At 32.7% G+C, this 24328-nt stretch overlaps 2 protein-coding genes across 4 annotated transcripts in view; one reads left to right on the forward strand and one right to left on the reverse strand.

The window, feature by feature from the left end:
* LOC120345419 (calcium/calmodulin-dependent protein kinase kinase 1-like) overlaps positions 1 to 24328 on the forward strand; it is a 310354-nt gene that overhangs the window by 170193 nt on the left and 115833 nt on the right. The window lies entirely within an intron of this gene.
* Positions 1 to 24328, reverse strand: part of LOC120343344 (protein dead ringer homolog) — a 57021-nt gene that overhangs the window by 22531 nt on the left and 10162 nt on the right. The window contains exons 1-8 of one of the 3 annotated variants that reach the window (XM_039412497.2): positions 22372 to 22518; positions 21064 to 21283; positions 20234 to 20382; positions 19463 to 19605; positions 18757 to 19021; positions 18134 to 18241; positions 17586 to 17735; positions 61 to 133 (exon numbers count right to left, since the gene is read on the reverse strand). In XM_039412497.2, coding sequence (XP_039268431.2) covers positions 61 to 133; positions 17586 to 17735; positions 18134 to 18241; positions 18757 to 19021; positions 19463 to 19605; positions 20234 to 20382; positions 21064 to 21283; positions 22372 to 22386 — 1123 coding nt within the window. In that variant the 5' untranslated portion in view covers positions 22387 to 22518. Of the gene's footprint in view, positions 1 to 60; positions 134 to 17585; positions 17736 to 18133; positions 18242 to 18756; positions 19022 to 19462; positions 19606 to 20233; positions 20383 to 21063; positions 21284 to 22371; positions 22519 to 24328 lie in introns of those variants that run through there. The other 2 variants (XM_039412487.2, XM_039412506.2) reach the window with 2 other exon arrangements.

Here is a 24328-nt window from a genome sequence, read left to right on the forward strand (position 1 = left end):
TCTACGACGTCTTAAGTTTAATGACGTCATGAAATGACGCATACTGACTATAAAACTTACCTCGTTTTTGCATGAAAGTGAATAACTCGTCCAGGAATTGCTTTCGTACGGGATCATCGTCGATTTCGTAAAGCTGGAAAAGGAAATAAATCTGTTAGATATGGTAGTATATATGTTTTGTAAAGTTTGAAAAGTACAGAGAACTCAACTGAAAGGTATTGATAGAAGAGTTGTGAGTTTCATTAAGATCATGAAAGACTAATGTAGAGATACTATAGCGTTTCGAGCTGACACTGTGATCGGAAGATGAAAACTAGCGGCATTTTGGGACACGCGTGTAAATACATCTCTTCACAAAACGGCCATTATCCATAATTCCAACCCTCTAATCTCCTAAAAACATAGCGCAAATTGGGCAGCGAGTGGCCCCGAAAGGGTGAAGCATTGTTCAGAAAGATAAGCTTCAGAGTGGGTGTTATGTCGTGCGTTTGAAAAGCGGTCAGTTATTCCTTAACAGAACTTGGAGTGAAGAGCTTAATATCGAACGAATAAGCTACCTCTTATGGCAGTAAAAGTTATTTATATAAATACATTTAACAAAGCCAGATTTTAATTTGTAACCTCAGCGGTCGTGAGAGATTATTTCTACATTTATTAGTCCAGCTTTTTGGCTGAACAACTCTCAAACCTTTGTTTGCCACTTATGCGACATTGTCCGCCATTGAAAAGCATAAGTGGACGTGCGAGCCATTTTATAGGATTTAATATTCACAACTATTGTAATTGTTCAACTAAAAGTGGGAAGAGTTACTGATAAAGAAGTTGCGAGAAAACACTAATACACAAAGAGCTATGTATTTGTTATACATGTTTACTCAAAGTAAGGTCCCGATCCCTCAACTAAATGTGGGAAGAGTTCTAATAGAAAAATTGCAAGTTTGCCCAAATGAAGGTACTGATAGAAGAGCTGCAAGTTCGCTCAAGACAAGGTCTCGAGCACTCAATTTAAAATAAAAAGAGTACTGTTAGAAAAATTAAAAATAACCACTACTTTTTCTGTTATTAATAATTATTTTTCTAAAATGCATTAACTTGCAGTATATGGAACAAAATTGGATGCTTTTTAGAGCTTTGGATTCAGATACACGGGATTCAAAACCAGATTTCCAATAGTTATCACAATTCTGTACATTTTAATAAGTCAAATCTGTGCTTCTTAGACCTAATTTAATATTCAAACTCCATTTTCCTTTTAATCAGTCTCGAATTCCTCTTTAAGTAATTAAATATTTCTATTGTCACATCTGACATTTCAAGTGACCTTGCGGACAATTCTAGAGGTCATTTTAACAATGGAAAATTAAAATTCTTTGTCAGAAGGCGACTCGAAACCTCTTAAGGACTAAATTTATTACTATGTTCTGAGCAGCTGTGGAATCCACGAACATTTAGAAAATAAATAGTCAATTAAAAAAATGGGATTCTTTTTTATTTATCTGTTGTTTCCCGCACAGTATATCCTTGTAATTTTTGAGTCTCATGTTAATCGCTGTAGCAAAGATAACAAAACAAACAAAACTCTACAAACTTGATTACTTGATATTATTCCCCGGTATCTATGTCGCAAGTATAAACCTACATATAATTCTTCTAATGCCAGTGGCTTCGGGACCTTACGTTGACCAACCTAATATAAAAAATTATTCTAAATTGATACGGTTAGGGGCGAACGTTCATTTCTTAGTTTAATTTTCTGTCACTCAAATTTGCTCATTATGATAGTTTTTAGGGGTTGTGTTTTTTTTTTCAATTTGGAGTATTTAAATATTTTTACTGACTCTGTTTTGTTTTTGAATTTATTGAAAGCGGAATCCAAACCGCAGATAAAACCACGAAACCTTGGAATGAAAGTTAATAAAAAGGTTGAAAAATCAATAAATGAAAGTGAACTGTATTGTGATTAGGATGCACTTCAGAAAACAGTGTTCCCTTTCGTATTTTACGATCTTAATTGATAATAATTTAAGTGGTTCCGAAGTCTTGCTCTGCACTAACACAAATAGAGGACGTTACAGACGAAACAGAAATAAATCTGTGTTAAGAAGATTCTCGAAAAAAAAAATATTCATCTTTATTCTTGCTACAGCATCCATGCATTATATGCGAGTGAATCTACCATTCCCAAACCATAGGAAAAAAATGGGGCTCCCGAAGTATGCGAACCAAGATGGCGGACATCGGAATGTAATATGTGTACTAGGTTAGGGTTAGGCCATAATTTTAGGTATAAATACTACGGGAGGCTCTTGGCTAGTCTTCGAACTGATAATAGGACTAAAATAAGGAAAATTGGAAAAAAATTATCGCCTAACCCTAACCTGTTACCCATGTTACGCTCCGATGTCCACCATCTTGGTTCGCATACTTCGGGAGCACCAAAAAAATAAATAGTTATTCACGTAGAGCCCAACCTGAATTATATATTGTCATTCGGGGTTTCTGAGGTACTAACTACCTATCAGTTATGCTTTTGTATAAGCATAATACAAGGACGTTGTAAAGAGAATATAGTTGACTTTTCTAAGTTGATTAATAGCCTTGATGCACACGAAAGTGTTTCTGTAACTTATATGTATAATACAAGGACACAGTAGCAAGAATAACGATTCTAAGTGAATTAAGAGTGTTGCTTCATACTGACGTATCTGTGAGATTTCGTCCTATGTATGTCAGACTTCTGTCCCTGGCTATAAACTTGTTTTTAATCTGATTTTTGATTTTTACGGAATTGAATAAATCACATCACAAAAAATTTTATAGCTTCGATCCAACTTCCACAAATTTATCGTTCAAGTTAAAGGGAACACTCCGAGGTCCACTTAAACGCCTCCCTGTCATCGTGTTGTTAACAATAAAAAGTGGTTTTATAAGTTGAAAGTGTGCCCGATCTATTGTGGAGTGTGTGTTCAATAGCTGTCAGGAATTTCAACAGTTTTATTTCACTTTTCAAGTGTTTGTCCATTTCTTATTCGGTAACAACAGAGAAATTGAAAGTAAGAGGTATTGTGTAGCGTTGCGATCTGAACAAGGCCTGTTACAAGCGACAAAAATGAGGGGGATGAGATTTTTACATAAAATGTTTTTACCTTCTCGCTACAAACAAGACTCCCTACTATAACATAGGTTTACAACGAGGGATTAAGGGGGAAACAGAGAACTTATTGGGGGCCACAATGCCACTGATTTCATTTTCACTTTGTTGAGCATGAATTGTTTGAAGACAATGTGATTTGAAATCTACCAATCAAAAAACACTATAAATACAACTGGAATGACAAACAGGGGCCATGAGTGCTAAAAGCCCCGAAAGGGGCAACGAGTCATAAAAGGCTAACCTACTTACAGAATATAAAAATGCAATCAAGAAGGCCATTTCAGGGTGAAGCGAGACGCGAAAATATTAATACTGCTTATCAGAACACTCTAGAAATTCCATGTCAGAATTTCATTTCCAACGAACTCTAATATTTCTCATTCATTAGCTGCTTGAACAGCTTTTGAACATTTTAAATCTTAATATTCGCTTTCAAAACCTAATTTATTCTCAATTTTCTCGTAATATATAATAAGTAATGTAACTCGTACGTTAAGTGCGCCTAAAGTAATCAAATTATTGACTTAAATTGCAGATGATATCGTTCCGGATCGAATAGTATCGGGTAGAAATGGACTCCAATTATGATATTAGGGAACGCATTATGCGAATTGGTGTTTTATAGCGAAAAACAATCTAAGGATCAAATTACGACTTGAATAGCGAATGGTCTTAACGTTAATAGGAGAGTGAGTAGTGCGTGTGTGTGTGTGTGATACGAGGGCAAGGTCGAATTGGAATAAAATCACATATAAAAATATTAATGGATCAAATATTGAAGGCAACAAATACTCAATTTTGAGTTGATTATGAAGTTGAAAAAAATGAATATAAAATTGAATATAAACTTGTATAGACCATCAATGAAAGAATATTTTGGATACCAATATCTCTGCCGATAGCACAATTTTTTTCATCGTTAAACCAAGACACTTGCGAATTTTGAATAAAAAAACACAAATCGTTATCGTATAAATACGAAAAAACGCGTTTTTCGGCTTTCAGCGATTTTTACTCATTAATTATCCAAAATCCGAAAATTAGAAAGAAAATTTTTTGAAACTTGCTGAATGATTTAATAATGTGATGATAGACTTTACAATATGTTTCAGACATTTTGGCGCTATGTGCATGCGTATGCAGCCACCCATGACATACCACTCGTCATCAAAGTACATACTGAACCCGTTATGATTTTAATTACCTGGAAGATTTCTATGTTTTGATATTTTAAGATCGACCGCCATTTTTTTTTTAATTTTTCAGAAAGAAAATTTTTGTCATCAAAATTTCAATTTCTAATTTTTAAAAGGAAATTCTCTTTTGTGGGTTTCAAATAAAATTACCAACATCGAATTAAAACCCGGAAAATCGCTGAAAGTAACATAAATAAAAATATTTAACAAATACAACCAAATAAGCAATGTTTTAACCCAAAATATTGTCCTTTATTTTTTCTTTTTTAAGATTTTATGAGCGCAGTCACGATTTTGAGAGATTAAAATTATTGCGGCTTTTTCAAACAATATTTGTCCAAATCAAGGTCGCGAGCCCTTGACTAAAATCAGAAATGGCATTGACAGACGAGTTGCAAAAGATATATAAGGTGTCTGTAAAGCCTTAAAAATTTTCAAAAATGAAATAGGAATTTATTGATACCATACATTGTTTACAGCGCCGCCTAAAATGTATTACAGTCAGCTGGCAAAATTAAATTACAATAAAATGCAAGTAATTTGCATTTTTTATTTATATGTTACCTCTCCGGAATTAGAAAACCTTTTTAGATAAGGGATTGTGATTAAAATGGTTTTGGGGTCAATTTTCGTCAAATTTAAAATGAATTTTCCATTATTCGTAACAAACAAAAAACATTAGAATAGAAAAAAGCGTGGAGATGAATTTTTAATTACATTCATTATTGCAATTGTATCCTTTGTGACGACACAATCTAGATCGGATTTAAAAGATAAACTGAAATAGGAAGTGCAAAAGCGCGGGAGTGCGGCACTCATTTCTTTTAGCGTATTCCTCCCCTTTTTAGAATATTTCCAATTTTAAGTTTATTTTCCAGCCATGTCATACATGACAGTTAATTTAAGAATGGAATCAAAAAATCATCTGTGAAATAACAATTACAATGATTTTTCGCGCGCTTTTCTAAATTGTTTTGAATAATTTAAACTGATAAAATGGATTGATAAAGGCTTTTTAATACATTGTTACAATTGTAAAACCTCTCGTCAAAATAAAAATATTTTAAGTGATTAAAATGAACTGACAGAGAGTTCGGTGCTTTTTACGAAATTGGCGCCATTTGTGCGAATTATTGTTTTACCATGAATTCTATCTCAAGCGATCTGAATTGAGTATTTTTTCACTGAAAATGAATGAATGGATCGGGATGACTCAACAATCGTTTAAAAGGTCGTACCCAGCATTTTTAAAGGGAAATTCTTAAATTTTTCAATTACCAAGTTGAACGTCACAGCTAGCGAGAATAAAAAACGTTTCGAGATACGAAAAATTGCCTCACCCCCTCCCCCCTGCTACGCCTTTGATTGTTTATAAAATATTAGAATTTATGTGACTTGCACAATAATTTTTTTAAATATAATACTTATTTTAATCACATATATTTCCATTTTTAGATGAAAAGTCATGATTTATGTAAATTTTTACACATGTACAACAGTAGTTGCTTGCTTATGACATAGTTTTGAGCAAAGCCATTATAAACGTATATGAAGTCTCTGCATGTTTTAGGGGAATATAGAAAAATCAAATTAATATTTGCGAACAAGAAATTGTAACAGTCCAATAAATTGGTGGTTTGTCTTCACGGTGGATTACTGGGTTCAGGGGTTATGCATATATTTTTAATTGGAAGTCTTGGTTTCGGGAGACAAATAATGAGCAAGGAGATCAAAGGAGGAGATGTAACCTAGCACTTCTTCACAAAACTATCAATTTTATTCAAAAAATTGAATTTGTAATTTTTTTCCCCACATTTTTCATCAAATCGCACGTCTAAAAGTGCGAATATTCATGTTTATAATATTGGGTTGAGATGGAATTATTTATACGTTTAAAATCCCCAAAATATTATGTCTCAGAGAATAAAATGAATCATTTAATTTTGAAAAATGCTCGGAAAAATGCAAAACATGGGTTGCAACAGTTTGTGAACCCGATATCTAGTTTATAATCTACATGCTGTGACAAATTTGTTGAGAATAAATTGTTCAACTAATTTCTTTCATTTTCAATTTTACTACGCGTTCCGTATAAATGAAGACTAAGAAGGTATACAAAGAGTCTTTTCTATAGTTTTTACTCTCCTATTCAAGTATTAGAATATAAACAATACTATAACTTTGAAAAGAATTCAGTTCAAATATATTTATTGCCGTTCTTAAATTAGTAGGTCTCATGTTATCGCATTGAGTTACTAATATATAGCTCATAACATAGCCAGATTCTGGTTTTTCCAAAAATATTCTTGATTTGACTTTTAAAATATAATAAAATAATACGATAGCGTGACCTTGTTATTACCCGCCTGAGTTTTCGTGTTTTCCTGAAACCAAAACAAACCACGTTTTGCACGTTTTGAGACGCTTTTTAAGAAAAACAAAAAGACGTAAATAAGCGTGTAATCCATGACCATCTAGTTTCAATATTGTCAAAAACAGGTTGTAACAACAAACATGGATGCTCCCGTAGTATGTGGACCGAGATGGCGGACACTGGGACGTAGTATGTACCAGGTTAGGATTAGGCAATAATTTCAGGTACAAATCCTACGGGAGTCATTTGGCTAGTCTCCAAAGTCGTAATAGAACTAGAATAATGAAAATTAGAATAAAATTATCAAACTTAGAACATGGCGCTTATATAACTTGTCTATTTCACAGAATTATGAAAAACTGACAAAGTTTTGACCTCTCGGCCGAAAGTTCGTTGTATAACATGAATAAAAAAGTTTTATTTATTTACATTGAGAGTCACGATTATGAGCAGAAGACTAGGATTACATCTTAATAGTTTATATCAAATGGTATCGATTAACTCTTTCAGCACTTTGGCCGACTTTACACTGTATTTTTTTACTCAAAAAGTTGATCGTGTTTCAAGGAGTTAATTTTTACTAAAATACGTTGATTAAAGACGTATTATGGGCAGAAAAAAGCGAGAGATTTTGGAAAAAACATTGTTTTTCTGTTTATCTAATTTGAAACCGAAAAAGTTCTTTATTTTTCGGAAACGCCTAATTTTTGTAACTCGTACAAACGCCTAGAATAGAACTATCATTATTGTAATTTATAGCCAGCAAAATTGGCTGCATCATAATTCTCGGGAAATAGTATCAAACATAGGTACATGACGCATCAAGCATGCATGAAGGTCTCCGTATCTAGTTTTGATCGAAGCTACACACAAAATTGCTTATAAATAGAAAGTATGTTTTTTTTTTCACACAGCGTCTTTAAACAGTGCTCTGGGCAAACTACAACTGGTATTTACGGACCTGTTACAAACTTTTTTCGAAATTATTACACACTGGATGGGGTGAAGTGCTTGCAGTTGAAGATGCCGACTTGCTTAAGTCCAACACTTCAACCACATTTAAAATTAATAACATTAATTTATCGAAACGCAGCTCCCAAAATTTTGAAATAGTGTACAAAAATTAAGGTAAACAATATTATTTCTTCAAAACGTAGAATAAGCTTTATATAAATAATAGTGAACTGACCATAAAATTATAGAGTGGCGGATTTCAGGGATTTCTTGAAGTGGAAAATCATTTGTCTCCCGAAGACAAGATAATCGCTGGTTTTCAAGACGGTTTCAACTATTCATTTAATCGGGGGATTTGTGTATGGATTTTGAGGTTGTGTCGTTTGAACATAAGTGTTTTTTAGCATCGAACAAGGCTATGAACAATTTGTCAGGTAGAAATGGAATTTTTTTTTTGTTTTCATTTTCTTCACGATCTAGAGATATGGGGGGAAGAACAACAGATTGATACGACAATGAAAAACAACAAAAATGCGAATTCTAGTTTAAATATAAAAAAGAGGTCAAAAAAAAAAATTAAAAGGCAAAACGTATATTACAATACGTTCCAATATTGCAAGCTACATGTTAAGATGGAAAATGTCAGATTTTACAAGCTATTTTCATCACGAACAAGGCTCAAGACAAGTAGGTAGGTGTCTCCTATCTAATTTATTACACCTTGAGTTATTTGGAAGGCGCGCGGTTTGAATTCTGGAATTTTCAACCTGTAATGCCAACAACTAATTCCTATTCAAATACCACGAACAGAAAGTGTCAGATTCACACGATATCGTGTTGGTATCCAATTATATCGTGTAAAGTCACAAAAACAATAAAATGTCAAACAACCTGAACCCAACCGTAAAAAAAAATGATAAATCAGCAACATTTGATCCCAAGTTCGCGACTTTCGTTTCATTTCATTAACTGTTCAATTGTCAACAAATTTGTTGAAAAATTGTAGAAATTTACTAAATTTTCTGAGTAATATTACTTTAGAAAATAGGCGATGTTAAAATGAGGTCACGCGCACTCGCTCATATATAAAAGAGACTCATCTCTACACAAATCACGAGCAGCAACTGAAAAGCTGAAGTGATACTGAATTTATATAGCACTAGAATGGTACGTTGCGTGCACTTGTTCAGAGGTAAAGGATACTCATCTCGGAGCAAAGTTACGGACAGCCATATGTCAAAAGCTCATCTCAAACTAGATAAAGTTATTGTGATGCATTGTTCGTCAGTAAATGGTCATTGATACCCTGGACTTGAAGAAGTGCAAGTCAACTAGATGTCGCACTTTGTTTATTTTTTCTCGCGCTTTCGGGGGCACAGACACCTTAAATAAATGAGGCCAAATAATAGTCGTATTCTGGCTATCACACACCACAAAAGTTCGCACGAAATTATCCGGCCCAAAACGACCCCAATTTATGTTTAATCTTCAACTTAAACTGACCGTGACAATGCCTTAATGACAAGGAGATACTTCAACACTTTTTGAACAAAATTGTAAAGTTTTTCAAATTTTCTCTGTAATTTAAATCTCAATTTTTGAAAGAAGTTTGTAAATAGTAGTTTTTTAAGATTTTTCCGTGTGGGATTAAAATAAAATAAATTCTGGCTAAAAAATTTTGTTTCTATATTTATATAATAATGCTATTAGTCTTCTGTTAAGGAATCGTAACACAGAATTATTTAAGTATATTTTGTAGCATGTTTCACAGTGTGTAAGATCACACTTTGAAATTGACCGTCCAGTCTGAGAATTCTGGTTGTATTTGTAAATTGTAACTGATACTATTCCGTGCCAAGTGCTAATAACCCACAACAAAGAGAAGATTTTTGGCAAACATTTTTTATGTTTTACAGCAGAAATATATTTATGTAAAATGATTAAATTTTCTTTTTCTTAGTTAATTAATTTTAAACAGTTCTGTGGAAACAGCTACCAATACTGAAATTTAGTAGTTTTTCGTGACCTTTTTGAGATTGTAATACACAAAAGTTGAACAATATATCAATCAAGTTACAGATCTAGATAGTGATCCATAGTACTTCACAAAATGTAACAAATTAGGTAGGTAATACAAGACTAGAAAAATGCCGGCGTATCCGAAGAAGACATTGGTAGCTTTTCTAAGCCTCGTTCTGAGTGAAAATATGAAAAGGCATCGCAATAAAACATTTCAGACAAGGAAGTCGAGACAATAGCTTCTCAAATTACTTTAATTCTAATTTAATTTTTATCTTTCCCGAATCAGTCTATCCAATGTCCCATGACCTATCTGTGTTTGGGCAAGTTCTTATGCTTGCACCTAAAATTATAATTCAGTCTTTTATTTTAATGTAAAAACCCCATTTGCTCCTAAGCAAACAGACTGTGTACATAAATGAGAATCTTGTCATGTCGTCGAGTCCATGCTGTTGAAAAAATCACATTTCTTACTATTTTTTGTGTTATTCATAAAAATTTGCTTCCAAAATTTCAGTAATGATGCAAGTTCGATCGTGTTTTCGCAATTATATATCTCGACTCTGAAAGCGAGGTATTTACATTTATCCCTCGATCGAGAGATTTAATACTACAAAATTGTATGTTATTTTACCGGATATTTTTAACAATCTTGTACGTTAAGTTTAAGTTTTTGGGCAAATGTCTGGCTTAAATGAGGCGTGGCGGTATTTAATCCCGCCTTCTGTTCTAATTGGCTGATTTATAACCTCCGACCTTCTTATTGGTGGCCGATTTTCTTGATTGACAGTTCCTTGTTTGATCAGTTGTCTATAAAAATCTTTCACCGAAATTTTTGTTAAATTTTTTTCTTACAAATTTTGACAAAAAATATCTATTGTCTAGAAAGGAAATTGTTGGCATTACTATCATGTGTTGAATCTTATTTTATATACCGGGGCGGATTCCATCGAAACGACACTTGACCTTATGCGTTCCGATTGCTTAATATCTTACATTCAATGTTGTCTCAGCTTATTCGCTTAATTGCTCTCAGGAAAACGAATTTTGCTGAAAACAAGATTTTTGCCAAAAACGCAATTAAAACGACTAATAACTCGGGCACGTTCACCATTTATGATTAAGTCGGCTCTTTGGCTTTCCTCCCATGGATTAAATATGAAAAAAAATCTATCCTATATCTGTATTAAGTTATTTCCGCTTGTATGATCAGCCCGGAAAGATTTCAGACGAAATTTTTGTAATTCAGGAATTATATTTGTTTTTTATCCGGCGTAATTAACATATGTAATGATATAAAACCGTCTGACGCTTTTCCTGCCCAAATATACATATATTATATATAATAAAGCTAATTAAGCTGGATTATGACTCCTGACACACTCTTGATTGTTTTATTTAAATCCCTGCTGTGTCGTAACAATGGAATAATTATTGCGTAATAATCTTCTGGTAATGAACCTCTCTCGGGACAATCCAATTTATTTGATCAATTGTTACGCAAACAATGTAACAATAATAAAATACAATTGTGATGTCGCAAATGCCACATGGTGAGGTCATAAATAATTTTTTTTTATTGGCGACTATCTCTAAGCCAATCAGAATGTCGATAAATCAGCGGTTACATTACCCATTGTTCAAGTAATAAAAGAAATCAATTTGGCGGGAAATGAATGCGGGAAACGCATAATTAAACCTTTTATTCATTAAGAATCGACACTTGGGTGGTTATTTATGACCGAATAGAAGAGTAAATGATCACGGCACAAAAAATTTCAAAAAATTATCTACATTTTGATGTTATTCTAAGTGATTTAAGAGTTTTACTACACACTAACACGAATGTATTTCAGTAACGTTTCATCTAACGAAAGTAAAACGTCCTCAGACTACTATTACATTTCAGACGTTATAGACACAAAAAACTATTATCCAATATGATAAACAATACGAGTAGACGATTTAAATTACTCTGCATTACCACTATTTGGTTAATTTTTGTTTCAGCAATAATTAGCACAAATAATCATCGGCTTTGTCAAGTTTTCGAAACTTTAAATTTTATTGTTGGTTTCGGGTCTGAAGAAACTTCGAGGAAAAATGTTTTACTCGAATTGTGTCTGTGTTAATATTTCATTATGTTTTCTACAATGGATGGACTCATAAAGTTGAAAAGTTCATTATTTTAATAACCGCTAAAAAATTGTGTTTTTTGGCGAAATATTTGATTTTTCAAAAATGTATATATTTTTGAGATAGTTTGTAAAAAAATTGCATAAAAGAACAAAGTCGAATTTAATTTAAGCTATATTTCAAATGTACACGTGGTGCTTTGTATAAAAACTTGTCCGGGTCGGACCGTTTTACAACAAATGTCTCTCAACAACCCATGAGTTACTTATTCTTACTTAATTTGCCTTGTTCGGCCCCTTATTCGGAGTGAAACACTTTATAACGAAATAAGTCTTACACCCTCGCTTGCAATAAAAACATGGTTCCACCATTTGTACCTAATTTCCTGTGTTCGGTGCCTTATTCGGGACGAAATGGGCAAAACAAAATGACTATTAAACCCCAACAAGTAATAAAACTCATAAGTCATCCATTTCAACATAATTACTGATTTAAATCTTCTAAGTCTGAGGGTGTAAACAGACTGGAAGTATTACTAATTCCACTTAAGTACGTAGGCCCCACTTTGGCGAGAATTATGTTGATATTGATGACATAAAACACCCCACTATGATGTCCAGGCTCTGATGGGTCATAGAATCGTCACGGTTGGTTAGAAGTATCGTCACGGTTGACTGAAAGTATCCATTAATCTATTTATTAACCCGTTATGAATAGAATAGTTTTTAACTCTTTCATCACAATTTAAAAATTTCAAGTAATTTGTTTGTCTTGTTGCACATTAATACAAATATATATTTACTCTTGAATTACATAGAGTAGTAGTTTTATCCATACTAAAGCATTCTTGCATTATATGGAGAAAAAAAAAATGAATTAAAAAAAATGTTACAGAAATATAACTGTGTCAATGTACAGCAGGACTTTTGAATCTTTTAGAATGGCTAGTTCACATTATTCTCATACGGATTCACCAGCACAAAGAAGAAGGATAAGTGGTTAGTCCCAAAAAACTCAACTGGAAGAAATTTACCAAATCTATTATTATATTTGAATATATATATATATATTTTTTAAATCAGTTCTTGATATTTGGCCATCTCTTGTATCTATCGCTCAATGTTACAGATTCCAAAATCCAAAATGGCCGACAAACCATAATGCGTATAGATGTAGAACATGCAATTGACATTTGACCTTTTCGCTTCAGTGAAGTTACCTATGAAGTATTCACTTTTAACTCGTACTTGAACTGTCATGTCATAGTTAATTATCTAGGAAATATTAAATTTTGTCCAATTCACAATAGTGGGATTGAAAAATTATGTATTTTCTATTACTATCATATTCAGGGTCTTTGCATACAAACGACTATTTGTAAAGAGCCTCATTCGAAGTTTGAATATAATATATCACTTCCGGGTTCCGGGTTGATTGGGTCAATCAGTAAGATAGTTTTTTATTTGTATTTCTCGCATTCACGGACGATAATTATTTATAGATTAAAACACGTTTATACAGGTGTCGTATTCGCATTGTAAAGTTATTTAAATAATTTATTTCCCGCCTATTTGATCTGATTGTGACGTGTATTCGGTTTCGTCCGTTGATTATGGTGTAATAATGCACCTTTGGCGATGTGATTATAACGGACAATCCACGTTGTATTGTTAATTGTTTCCTAACAAAGAAAAAGTAATTATGTGTTGTGACGTAATAAATGATTAAAATGGGAGGGATCAAGTTACAGAATTAGAAAAACTTCCTTCTAATTTCATAAATTAAATTTTTTATTCGGAATTCTCATCATGTAAGATCGGAGATAAAACGAGTATAAACTCGTCTTATTATCTACTTTTCATGTTAGGACGGACTTGAGATATTTGGATCCATTTAATTTCTATTATGCAAAATACTCTTGGTAACGTTACACCGTTGATCGCAGATAAAAGTTTAATGTTTTATTTTTGTGTTTCGCATCTGCCTTCGTGGATAGCATCTGACCTATGTATATTCGACACTCATTCGTGTTATTTCCCCCGCTAATCTTCTTTCATTCTATTTATCGTAATGCTAGGATAGTTATACTACCAAACCAAACTAAAAGTATTTATGATAGCATGTTTATGTGTATTTATTTTATGTGAACTATAAGTAACTGTATGTATATTAATACACATCATTTGTATGTGCATGTGTTAAAATGTTCAAAAATATATTAGAAATTAAAATCTTATAGACCATTTCTCGGCTGAGATTTTCTTTGTTTTCTCACAATATACAAAATCGTAATATCAATCATCACTGATGAACTTCATTATTCTGTAATAATGGTTGTTATTTTTCAAATTATTTTCACGCGTTATGATTGGCTCGATCGATGTTAAATTGAATTATTGAGGTCACAAAGGGAGAATTATACGCCATATTGCCCCGAATCGATAAAACGATGAAAATTATTTGAATTCCACAAAATTCAAATTTCTTTAAGCTTAAAATTAGGGTTTAAACATAACCTTATAACATTATTTATTATCTAGCAACTAAAATGGACGCAATACCGATATATTGCGGCCTTAAGCAATAATTATATTCATGTTTATTAGACATAACCTAATTAGACCCGACTATTATTAAAATTTGACCAATATTTAAAAAATACTAAAGAATTTAAGACGGAAATGTATATACATTTCCGGAAAAGGGTCCAATGATATTATTGCTTCCAAATTCCAAGGGTTCAAAGGTCATTTAATCACTGACCATTCGAGTTACAAATACTATATATCGATAATAAGGTAGAGAGGGTGAGAGGTAATCATAAACCCGGAAGTGATTTTATTAGTTAATTATAATATATTGAGCTGTAGATCGTTTCTCTTTGAATACAAACCCCAGAATAATAAACAGAATTGAAAAATAAATTATTCCCAAATCAATTTAATCCCACGCGGTTTTATTATCTTCAAATTTAGAATCGTTTTCTGGTCAATTTTGATTTATATTGATTAGACTTCGATTGGAGAATAATAATGTTGGCTAATTAGCTGGGTTTTATGAGTAAATAAAATATTTTGTCAAATGGGGTAGTGTATACATAACTACTGCTTCTCTAGCTTTGCCTTTGTGTCAGTGGAACCGCATGCACTGCCTGAAAGGATACTGTAGTACGAATTAATGTGAATTAAAACGGCTATATAGATTGGTTCAAAAGTCTATTGCATCACACACAGTATTGTAAAACTGCTTGTCTGAGTAATGAATTTCGGCCAAATGAAAATTACAGAAATGTATTTGCAAAAATGAATCTTTTTAAATTTTTAGCATTTCGTCCGACCAAAGTCAGACTTCTTCGGACGATCATAATAAACTATTGAATCAACTGAGAAAGTCCGACTTTCTTCGGATGGAACGTTGCAAAAATGTGTTTGTGTTAATGTAACAAAATTGAATCACAGAGAATAATTATTTTTATTTTTGACACAGTTTTCTTGTATTAAACACACATATGTTACAGAAATCATTTATGTTCATGTAGCAAGACTGTTGAGCTACTCAACGAATACTTACTCAACGAATCCCCTATTTTAAACATGTATATACACATTTCAATAGTATCCTATATGTTGTTACAAGTTGTCAACTCGATCACAATGTATCGCGCTGTCTAGCACATATCAAGCGTAAAAATTTGCGATATTGCGTGAGATAAAAATCCTTTGCTTTTGAAGATTTAGACATTTTGAAAGCAAAAATGTCAGAAAAATAGACAGGGAGGAAATTCATTAAAAGTTTTAGAAAGTTTCGCTTCGAATAAGACTCTGAACATTAAACTATTATTACGTAATGAGCTACCGTGTCTCATTGTTAGATCATAATCTTTCTATAATCTTTAATTATCTAACCAATTTAATATATCCAAGATGAAGTTGTGAAATAAAATATTCCAGGACCCAGATCATGAAATGAAACATATGGATTTATTTGTCTGTTTTTAAATGCCTGAACAAGTCCCACTCCATCAAAGAATCGCCATTTTTATTTATATTTCATTTTTTTGATGTGCTAAAATTTGTATTTCGAATTTCTAAATTTTTACCAAATTTTATGCAAGATAAGTTAACTGTAATTTTTAACCACAGTTTTTACATTTTTACATATCATATATTTTACTCAATGGCAAATCCCCAACAACATTGTTTAGATTTTGCCATAAAAGTTTAGTTTATTTATCTTAGTCAAATATTATGCTTAATCTACCGAAGAAGAATTCCGCCATTAAGGCGCCGAAACGGTTGATATTGTGTGTTTAGTGCATTTCGCTTAATTGACAGCGATAGAAGTGGTTTATAGGGATAATTCCCGCCAGATTATTTGCCGCTTTATTGCAAAACAAACGTTTTATGGATAGCCATTGTTACGTCATACACTGAATTTAACAAAATTTAACAGCTTATCGTCATCAACACTACTTACTAATGTTTTTCACGGCACGTACGAAATAAATCAACAACCCTATTGTGGCGTGACAAGTGTATACTAGCAACCTATTTATTTAACTATGATGTAATAATTTAATTAGTAACGTAATAATGTATTTTTACTTTGTGATTGAAAATTCATTACGAGATCCCTATTCACTCAACAAACCTCTTACCACCAACCTAGCCAACTTATATCCGACATTAATTACCATATTTCTACCGCATCTGAGCGTGCAAATCTGACATTGTTTTTAAAATTGAGATTTAAGTAAATATGAACCCTCCCAAGATTAGAAATTGGGAATTTTTAGGTCCCGACTTGAACACCAATGTCAGTTGAAAACTTCAAATACTTTAATACCAACGGTTAACATTGTATGTTTAGTGCAATTCGCTTAATTGACATCGATAGAAGTTGTTTATAAGAATAATTGCCGCCAGATTATTTGCCTCTTTATTGCAAAACAAACGTTTTATGAATACCCATTATTACGCCATATCCTAATTTTCTTTCTTTATGTTCATTGAGGTCAGGATGAGTTAGTTCATTGTCCAGCTTCTAACTTATCCTAACCTAGCATAAGATAAACAAAAGAAAAAAGAAAACAGCTCAGAGGATTAAATGGTATCACTGGCAATGTACTACTAGGCAAACCTTTTGAGACGCTGTGGCATGCAAATAAAACTTCGTTTACCTATTTTGCAACCAATTTGTTAACTTTCGTAAACGCATATCAAAATTCCATCAGAAATGAGTTTATAAAACCAAATTCTTTATAGATATGGACTCAGATTAACTGGCTCGCTTCGCCCCGTCAAATTGTGAAATCAGGTGTAAAAATTTGATGTTTTCAACAAAAATATTTTGCCAAAATTAACTGGATGCGCTCTATATATCTTGTAGTGTCCGTTGATAGCATCAAGATATCAATTTTTTAAAAATTTAACGCGTCACCGATTTTGGAATTTTTGTTACTTTATAGTTAGCTAAATGAGTATGTATGGCCGTACATGACCCAATGATGTTATAACTCACCAGAGGTAGATTAACTAAAATTGTACAACATAATTAATACTACAAATTGCTTATAGTTTTCATCTGATATGTAAGAATTTCTGGTTTTATTAAGACGCCGAACAGTATTAATATATTGAATTTTAACTGAACAACTTACTCAAAACCACTCGCAAAGTAAAAATCTAGATAATCAAGTAAATCTTCATTACCCCACCCCCCACACGGAAAAAATAAAGAATCGAAAAATTACTTGTTTGAATTGTTCTTCAAATGTCCATTCCTGTTGACTTCCTCTTCTGTCGCCATGTTGTTGTGTGTTTGTTGGTGATGACGTAGTCGATGACGCTGATGACGTATGTCCTGGGCCATTGCTTCCAATCAGAGGCATACTGAGAGAATTCTGCGATAGGTGGAGGTTTTATATTAGAGTAACTTAAAAACAAGTGTCAAAGCGAGGTTGTGAATCTTGAGAAAAAAGTGGAAATTTATCATGTGTCATTGTATATTGCCACGAGACTTGAACCAATGCATGTTCTTACTGTCAGGGAGGAAGCAGAACGGATACTGATTCCACGTTATTGGCAAATCAAAAAAGTAACTGTCATTGTTCCAATTTGGGGTACTAGGTTATTATTAAACTCATACGCCACCTTAAGATGTGATGAATTGGGTAATTAATGTCGGGCCGAATGATTTCTGTTCTTTCCCAAGTAAGCTTCTTACAGTAACTGCTTGAACCGAGCCTTTTTAGAAGTAAAGAGCTGTTGAAAATTACTGTATTGTGTATGATATACTTACATGGTGTTGCACGGACATGGCGTGTTGTTCTTGAATTCTTTTGTGAGCTTCTGCCATTCGTTGAGCTGCCATTTGCTGTTGCTGAAGAATTGCAAACTCTCTGACACCCTGAGAAATGTAAAAGATCATTATTAGAAACGAGGTGAACGTATGGGTCGTTTGCTATATTGTTGTTGTTTTTTTACGTTTCTTAGAGTTGCTCTTATGGAAATCTCTTTCATCAATGAATAATCGTTTTATTAAATTGTCGTTATATTTGTATTTGCAGTGTTTGAAGAATGAGGTGATCGCCAGAAGGCCATTACTTTTATTTTTTAGATTGTTATTATGAATTCCAAATTTGGAGATTTGAATGTGTAACAGTTTGTTGAACTGGCTAAGTTTATTACTCTTTTATGCTTTTATGCCGGTGGATCCATATGCAGGTCATAAGAGGGATGCTGTAGCATGGATAAAGTTGACTATTCTAAGTGATTAAAGAGCCTTGATGCACATTAACACATAAGTATTTCTGTAACATTTCACTTGCCAAAATTTTACTTTTAAAAGTTGAAACTCCGAAAGTCGATTTTGAAAGTTTTCAAGTACAATGTATGGTATGTGTATAAAGTAGTCGTATTTACTTGGGGTAGCTGAGCTAGCTGTGCGGGGTCGAATCCCATTCCAGGTGGGAATTGTCCAAACTGTTGTGCAAGTGTATTTGCCACAGCTGCAGATTGCATGTTTGCAAGAGACGAATGCCCAGCAGCGGCTGCCATAGCTCCAGGAAAGAATTGTGCCATGCTGACTCCCGCACTGGAGGTTGGGGATCCATCTCTACTGTTTGCGCTTGCTGCAAAGGCCGCTGCTAGGGCTGCCTGTTGAGCAACGGCCACGGCCGCTGCGTTCCTGTAATACACAAAAAATATTAAAATGGCGTCGCTCGCTTATTGAATTCGCTAATTTGTCTCCGGTTATGTTACGGGTGTCGAGAACGAATATAAATTGTCGAATTGGGTAGTAATATCGCACAAAAACTTAATCTGAAACAATGTAGTACTATATATATTATCAAAACTCGTCCATGAGTTTGCTCTGAGATGAATTCTCTTTACCTTTGAGTGACTGTACGCGTAAAGTACCGCAATAATACTATTATAATTTTAGTAGCTCTTGGCAAAGTTATCGGAGACCACGGAAATGCAAAGATCTACCGAAATCATATAAAATCTTAGTGCAATATGCCACCAACTCAGAAGTAAATGAGACAAATCTCCTAGTAATGTTAAGGGAAGCAATTAAAATAACAAAATCCTTTATGAATTCTTCATTAATTTTTTATGAACCTACCCTGGTCCTTTCATGCCAAGTGATTTATCCGATCTTGGTGAATTAGATTCACTTCTTCTTCGTGAGAAGGAGTCAATTTCACGATTCTCACGAGGTGAATTCATCACATAATTGATTTCACTGTCATCGTCATCATCATGTCTCTGAATTACGAAATTTTAAATGATTTCATGTACTCTTTGAATATCATTTGTAAACGTTGAAAAGTGGACATTTTTATTCTTGATATAGTATCAGTGCCATATGAATCCACTAACGCATAACATTAGACAGATGTTGTTAGTTACAATTCACAACGACCACCAATGTAGCTCAACGATGCAGAATTACAATTGTCAAAGTGTAATGCATGAATCTCGACCTCCAGTATAGCCATTTTCAATTTTTGCACCCTCAAGTAAGTATGCGGGGAGTTGAAGTAGTTGATACATGCCAATCTAATCAACCACACGTCACCAATTAGGATTTACAAATTTAAAGTCTTTATATTTTGCAATTTTGTTGTTTGATAGATAAACCATCAATTTTTTTCGAATTTGAAACATTCAATCGGGAAAAAATTGATTGTACTTTGTTTGTTATTTTCTGTTATTAATGTACTGTACATAGTGGGTGTGCGCGGGCCGAGTTTTTTTTCTAATTTTTATTTTCAATTTCAAAAATTAACAAATTATAAAAATATTTAGTCTTTATGGTAAATCTGTGATTAATTAATTATTAATTACTATTTATAAATGATCCAAATATTTGAAATTTTAAAATAATCCTTACGTGGTCGTGGTGGTGTCTATCTGGTGTCATATCTCCGTTTTCACTGTTTTCACCTCGGTGACTTCCAACCAAACTGCCGGCTTTTGGTGATCCTGAACACGGCGAAGATAGCGCCGGTCTCTGGGTTGCGAAGATACCTAAATTTGATACTAAATAGTTTTAGCAACTGACTTGTTACGCTTTGGCAAAGGTTTCGCGTTGTTTGATTTTGATTTCCTTCGAATCAAATTATCGATGGTGGCCCTGTTTGTATTAATTCAAAACGTATTCGTGCGTGCTGGGACAACGAGAACACACACAATACAGTGTTTATTACATTCCGCATGTAGATGTCGAGTAAAACGGCGAAAATTTGAACAAAAATTTTGTCTAACAAAATATACAGAGTGACTCCGTTTTGTCAATAATTAATTATTGAACTAATTAAACATTTTACCTAAAATAAGCTAAATAGATCTAAGAATAAGATATGTGGGCACCTGACATTGTCAAGAACCTACAGATTGTTTCTAGTAGTTTAGTATTTGGTAGTACATAGCACAATTCGAATTTGCAGACTAGAGGAAGGATTGTTATTTATTCTCGAATTTGTCTACTATTACTTCACTTATGCAGTTGTCTTTACTTCAAACCGGCTGTCAAAAAGGTCAATATAATTATGAAAAGATGCCTGTTCGAGAGATGGTGTATCTCTTCTAAAACTTATATTCGGAATTGAGTTATCGAACCCGATTCTATAAAGCCATAAAAATTATGAAAATATGCCGCTTGAATAATGATTGAAACCCATAAGTCTTTGACTCAACCCATAAGTCTTTGACTCAACCCACCTCCATTTCTATCTTCTGAGTCTTCATTACCATTGTCGTCATGATTTACGTCATCAACCTTTGTGACGTCATCAGAACCTGGTGATTTGAGATGTTGCTGATCGCGCATTCGTTGTTCGTGCTGGCGCTGTAGGTTTTCCATAACGGCCTCTAGTTTCATGGTTGAGGCCCCAGTTCGCCCCAACCCAGCACCTAGACCGGTTATCAGTTCCTGTTGTGCCTGTTGATAAAAAATAATCTTTGTTATCTTCAAGAAGATAAGATATATTCATATGATACTATTGTTATTTTAGTACTCCTTCCAATTTTGTTGATAGTTCAGGGCTTTGAGAAAGGACATAAATGGATGCTTTTTTGAAATTTATTTTAAGTGGGGTTGTGAATATCCCCATAATATGATATGTCTGTGAATCAAGAGATCATCTTTTTCCCCACTAACGGAAAAGTATCTTAATAACGTTTTGTATTACCAAGGTCAGACTTCTTAAAACAAACATAATATAGCTAAAAGATTGTATAATCGAATGTTTATTTGAATCCATAAGATCAAAAATTTGTAAAATTTGCAATGAATAACTATATTTGGACATTGTTTACCGCATTATTCATTTTCTGGATGTAATTTATGATGGAACAATGCGATCAGTGAGGTGTGACCAATCCATTGTTAGCTTAGAGAGGATGATTGTTCTTTCATAATCAGTTCAGCAAATATTTCATTGAAAAGATTTCTTGAGATTATGATTTGGTACTTATGAATACTTTATTAGCGAATAAACACACTCCAAGGGTTATCTGTGACGTCTCAATTGTATCCACGCAACGATTGATTGTTTCATCATAATGATACTTGAATTAATTGAGCTTAATTCTTATATCACAATGCTAAGTGCGCGACAAAATATACAAAAGTCCAATAATTATGATCACATAATGCATAATGAAAACAAATTCCCGCCAAATAAATTTGCAATATCAACGATCGAAATGTTTCAAGTAGAAATATGTGATTTTAATCAGGCAATTATGTTTATATTAATAACACTATAATTGCTACATCTATATTTTATAGGGCTTTTATTGAACATTTGCCCAGAACAAGGTCGCACACAAGAATTCAATGATAGGTAACTCGCAATGTCATAATAGTAAGAACAACTCATGAACAAAAACTGAAAGCACTTTATTTGATTTTCCTAATTTTGTTCCAACTGGTAAACTCTTGAGCAAAATATTTATGAGCGTACTTCCTTAAATTTACAAATTTGAAAAAGTGGTATTATAATCTAACAATAAAAAGTCACTTACGTATAAACAATTCATCTATGATGTCAGATATATATCTATGATATCACAATCACTATTTCAAAACTCTTTGTCTCAAAACAATCTATTCGACTTATTATTCCTGATATAGCTCACTAGCTTACTACCAGTAAATACCTCACAAGCGGAATGATTTAATCCGAGATGAAATAGTCAAATTTCACTCTTGGCATTTTTTCTCTCCCATGATATTCGATCTTCTCTTTTATTAACGTTTGGAAATTAAGTCTCTTATTATTATTACGTGGGAGATAGTAAAAAACGATTTTGTGACGGCACAAAAGGATTTTTATTACAAAACAATATAGTTTATTTAAAAAAAAGAAACTATGATTTTTTTATTTAAAACTACAATTATATTTTATAATTTTAGATATTTTTTCCCAAAAATAATTTATTCTGCATTTTTATAAAAAAGTATTGTTTAATTTTAGTAGAGTAGTCTATGAACAATAAAGTGAGAATTGTTCCTATTTTGACCGCGAAATGAACTTGATTTGAATAGCAGTATTAACTCAAATTTGGGTTTAAATTCGCAAAACATAGACGTAAATATTTAGCACAAATAAAATTTTGATTCTGCTGAATCGGGAAATTTTAAATACATCACGTTTTTTGAATTAAATACTTGTAATTGTCATTTCTGTCAAACTTTTCCAAAATATAAAACAAATGATTATAAATTGAACATATTTCAATAATACTTAGATTTTATTAAAAATTATAACAAAATAACAGAAAGAATTGAAGAAGGATAAGTAGTTGGTCACATAGAAATCCAATTGAGATAACGTATTAAACAAATGATTATAAATTGAAGATACTTTGTAAAAATAATAATCTATCTGAAAAAGAGTGCCTAAATTATCATTTTTTCTTTATAGCGGATTAAGTAGTTTTATATTAAAATGTACTTTATTTATTTTATATTTGATTTGGCCTTCAAATTATTTGTGCAATTTTAATACAAAAAAATGTGAGTGATTCAAAAATCGTGAAAGCCTTTATTGCTTTAATTAGTTTTCTGCGGTAAAGTATGTTCGTTCCCGATTGCATTTTTATGTCAGATCGGTATACAATATACTACAATATAGAGAAAACAGGTTGCTCAATAATTTTAATAAATTATATTTTATTTTTTACGCATAGGAATAAATTTTGCGACCTTTCTGTCACCCAGATCTAAGAATCATGAAGAAGATGACCGTATATTGTTTATGTAATAATGCTAAAAACATGGTTGTTTGTTTACGGCACAATACCAAGAATTAGTAACAATGCTGAGGACGAACAAGTTTAACCAAGCATATAAATTGCGTTCTCAGTCTGTTTGCAGTTTAGACAAGCTTGAAAGATTAAGAGTTGGTTGAAATTTGTCTATCGAAAGTCTAATCCAGCTAAATCTTTAAAGTTTCGATGAGAGGTAAGGCAATTTAAGATTATGCGATTCTGATGCGTAGGATTAGACCGAGGCGTGAGGTTCTGTAATACATGACGGAAATAAGCATTTTTAGCTGATTATAATGTCCATTAAATCATTCATGAAGAATTGTAAACAACTACCCATTTTATAACCTTGGTGACTGCTAACTCATGTATATTTCTGAAAGCTCAAACTTAGTTCTACAAGTATATTCACACTTATATCGATTTACCCAGAAGTAACGTTACAGGCACATTTGTGTTCATGGATCCATATTTATTTAAAATGCAAGGATGTTGTATAGGAAGAATAAAGATAACTATTCTAAGTAATTCAAGAGTCTTGTTGCGCACTAACACAAACATATATTTCTGTAACGTTAGATTTGACCAAAACTAGACCACGAGTCCACAAAATTTTAAAACTAAATTGCTTTTATATTACTTTCCGTTACTTCGTTTTTTTATACATACAAATTAAAATAAATAAGAATCATAACAACAACAAAATGCTGGC

Source organism: Styela clava, chromosome 1 (assembly GCF_964204865.1).
Source record: "Styela clava chromosome 1, kaStyClav1.hap1.2, whole genome shotgun sequence".
Taxonomy (NCBI): Eukaryota; Metazoa; Chordata; class Ascidiacea; order Stolidobranchia; family Styelidae; genus Styela; species Styela clava.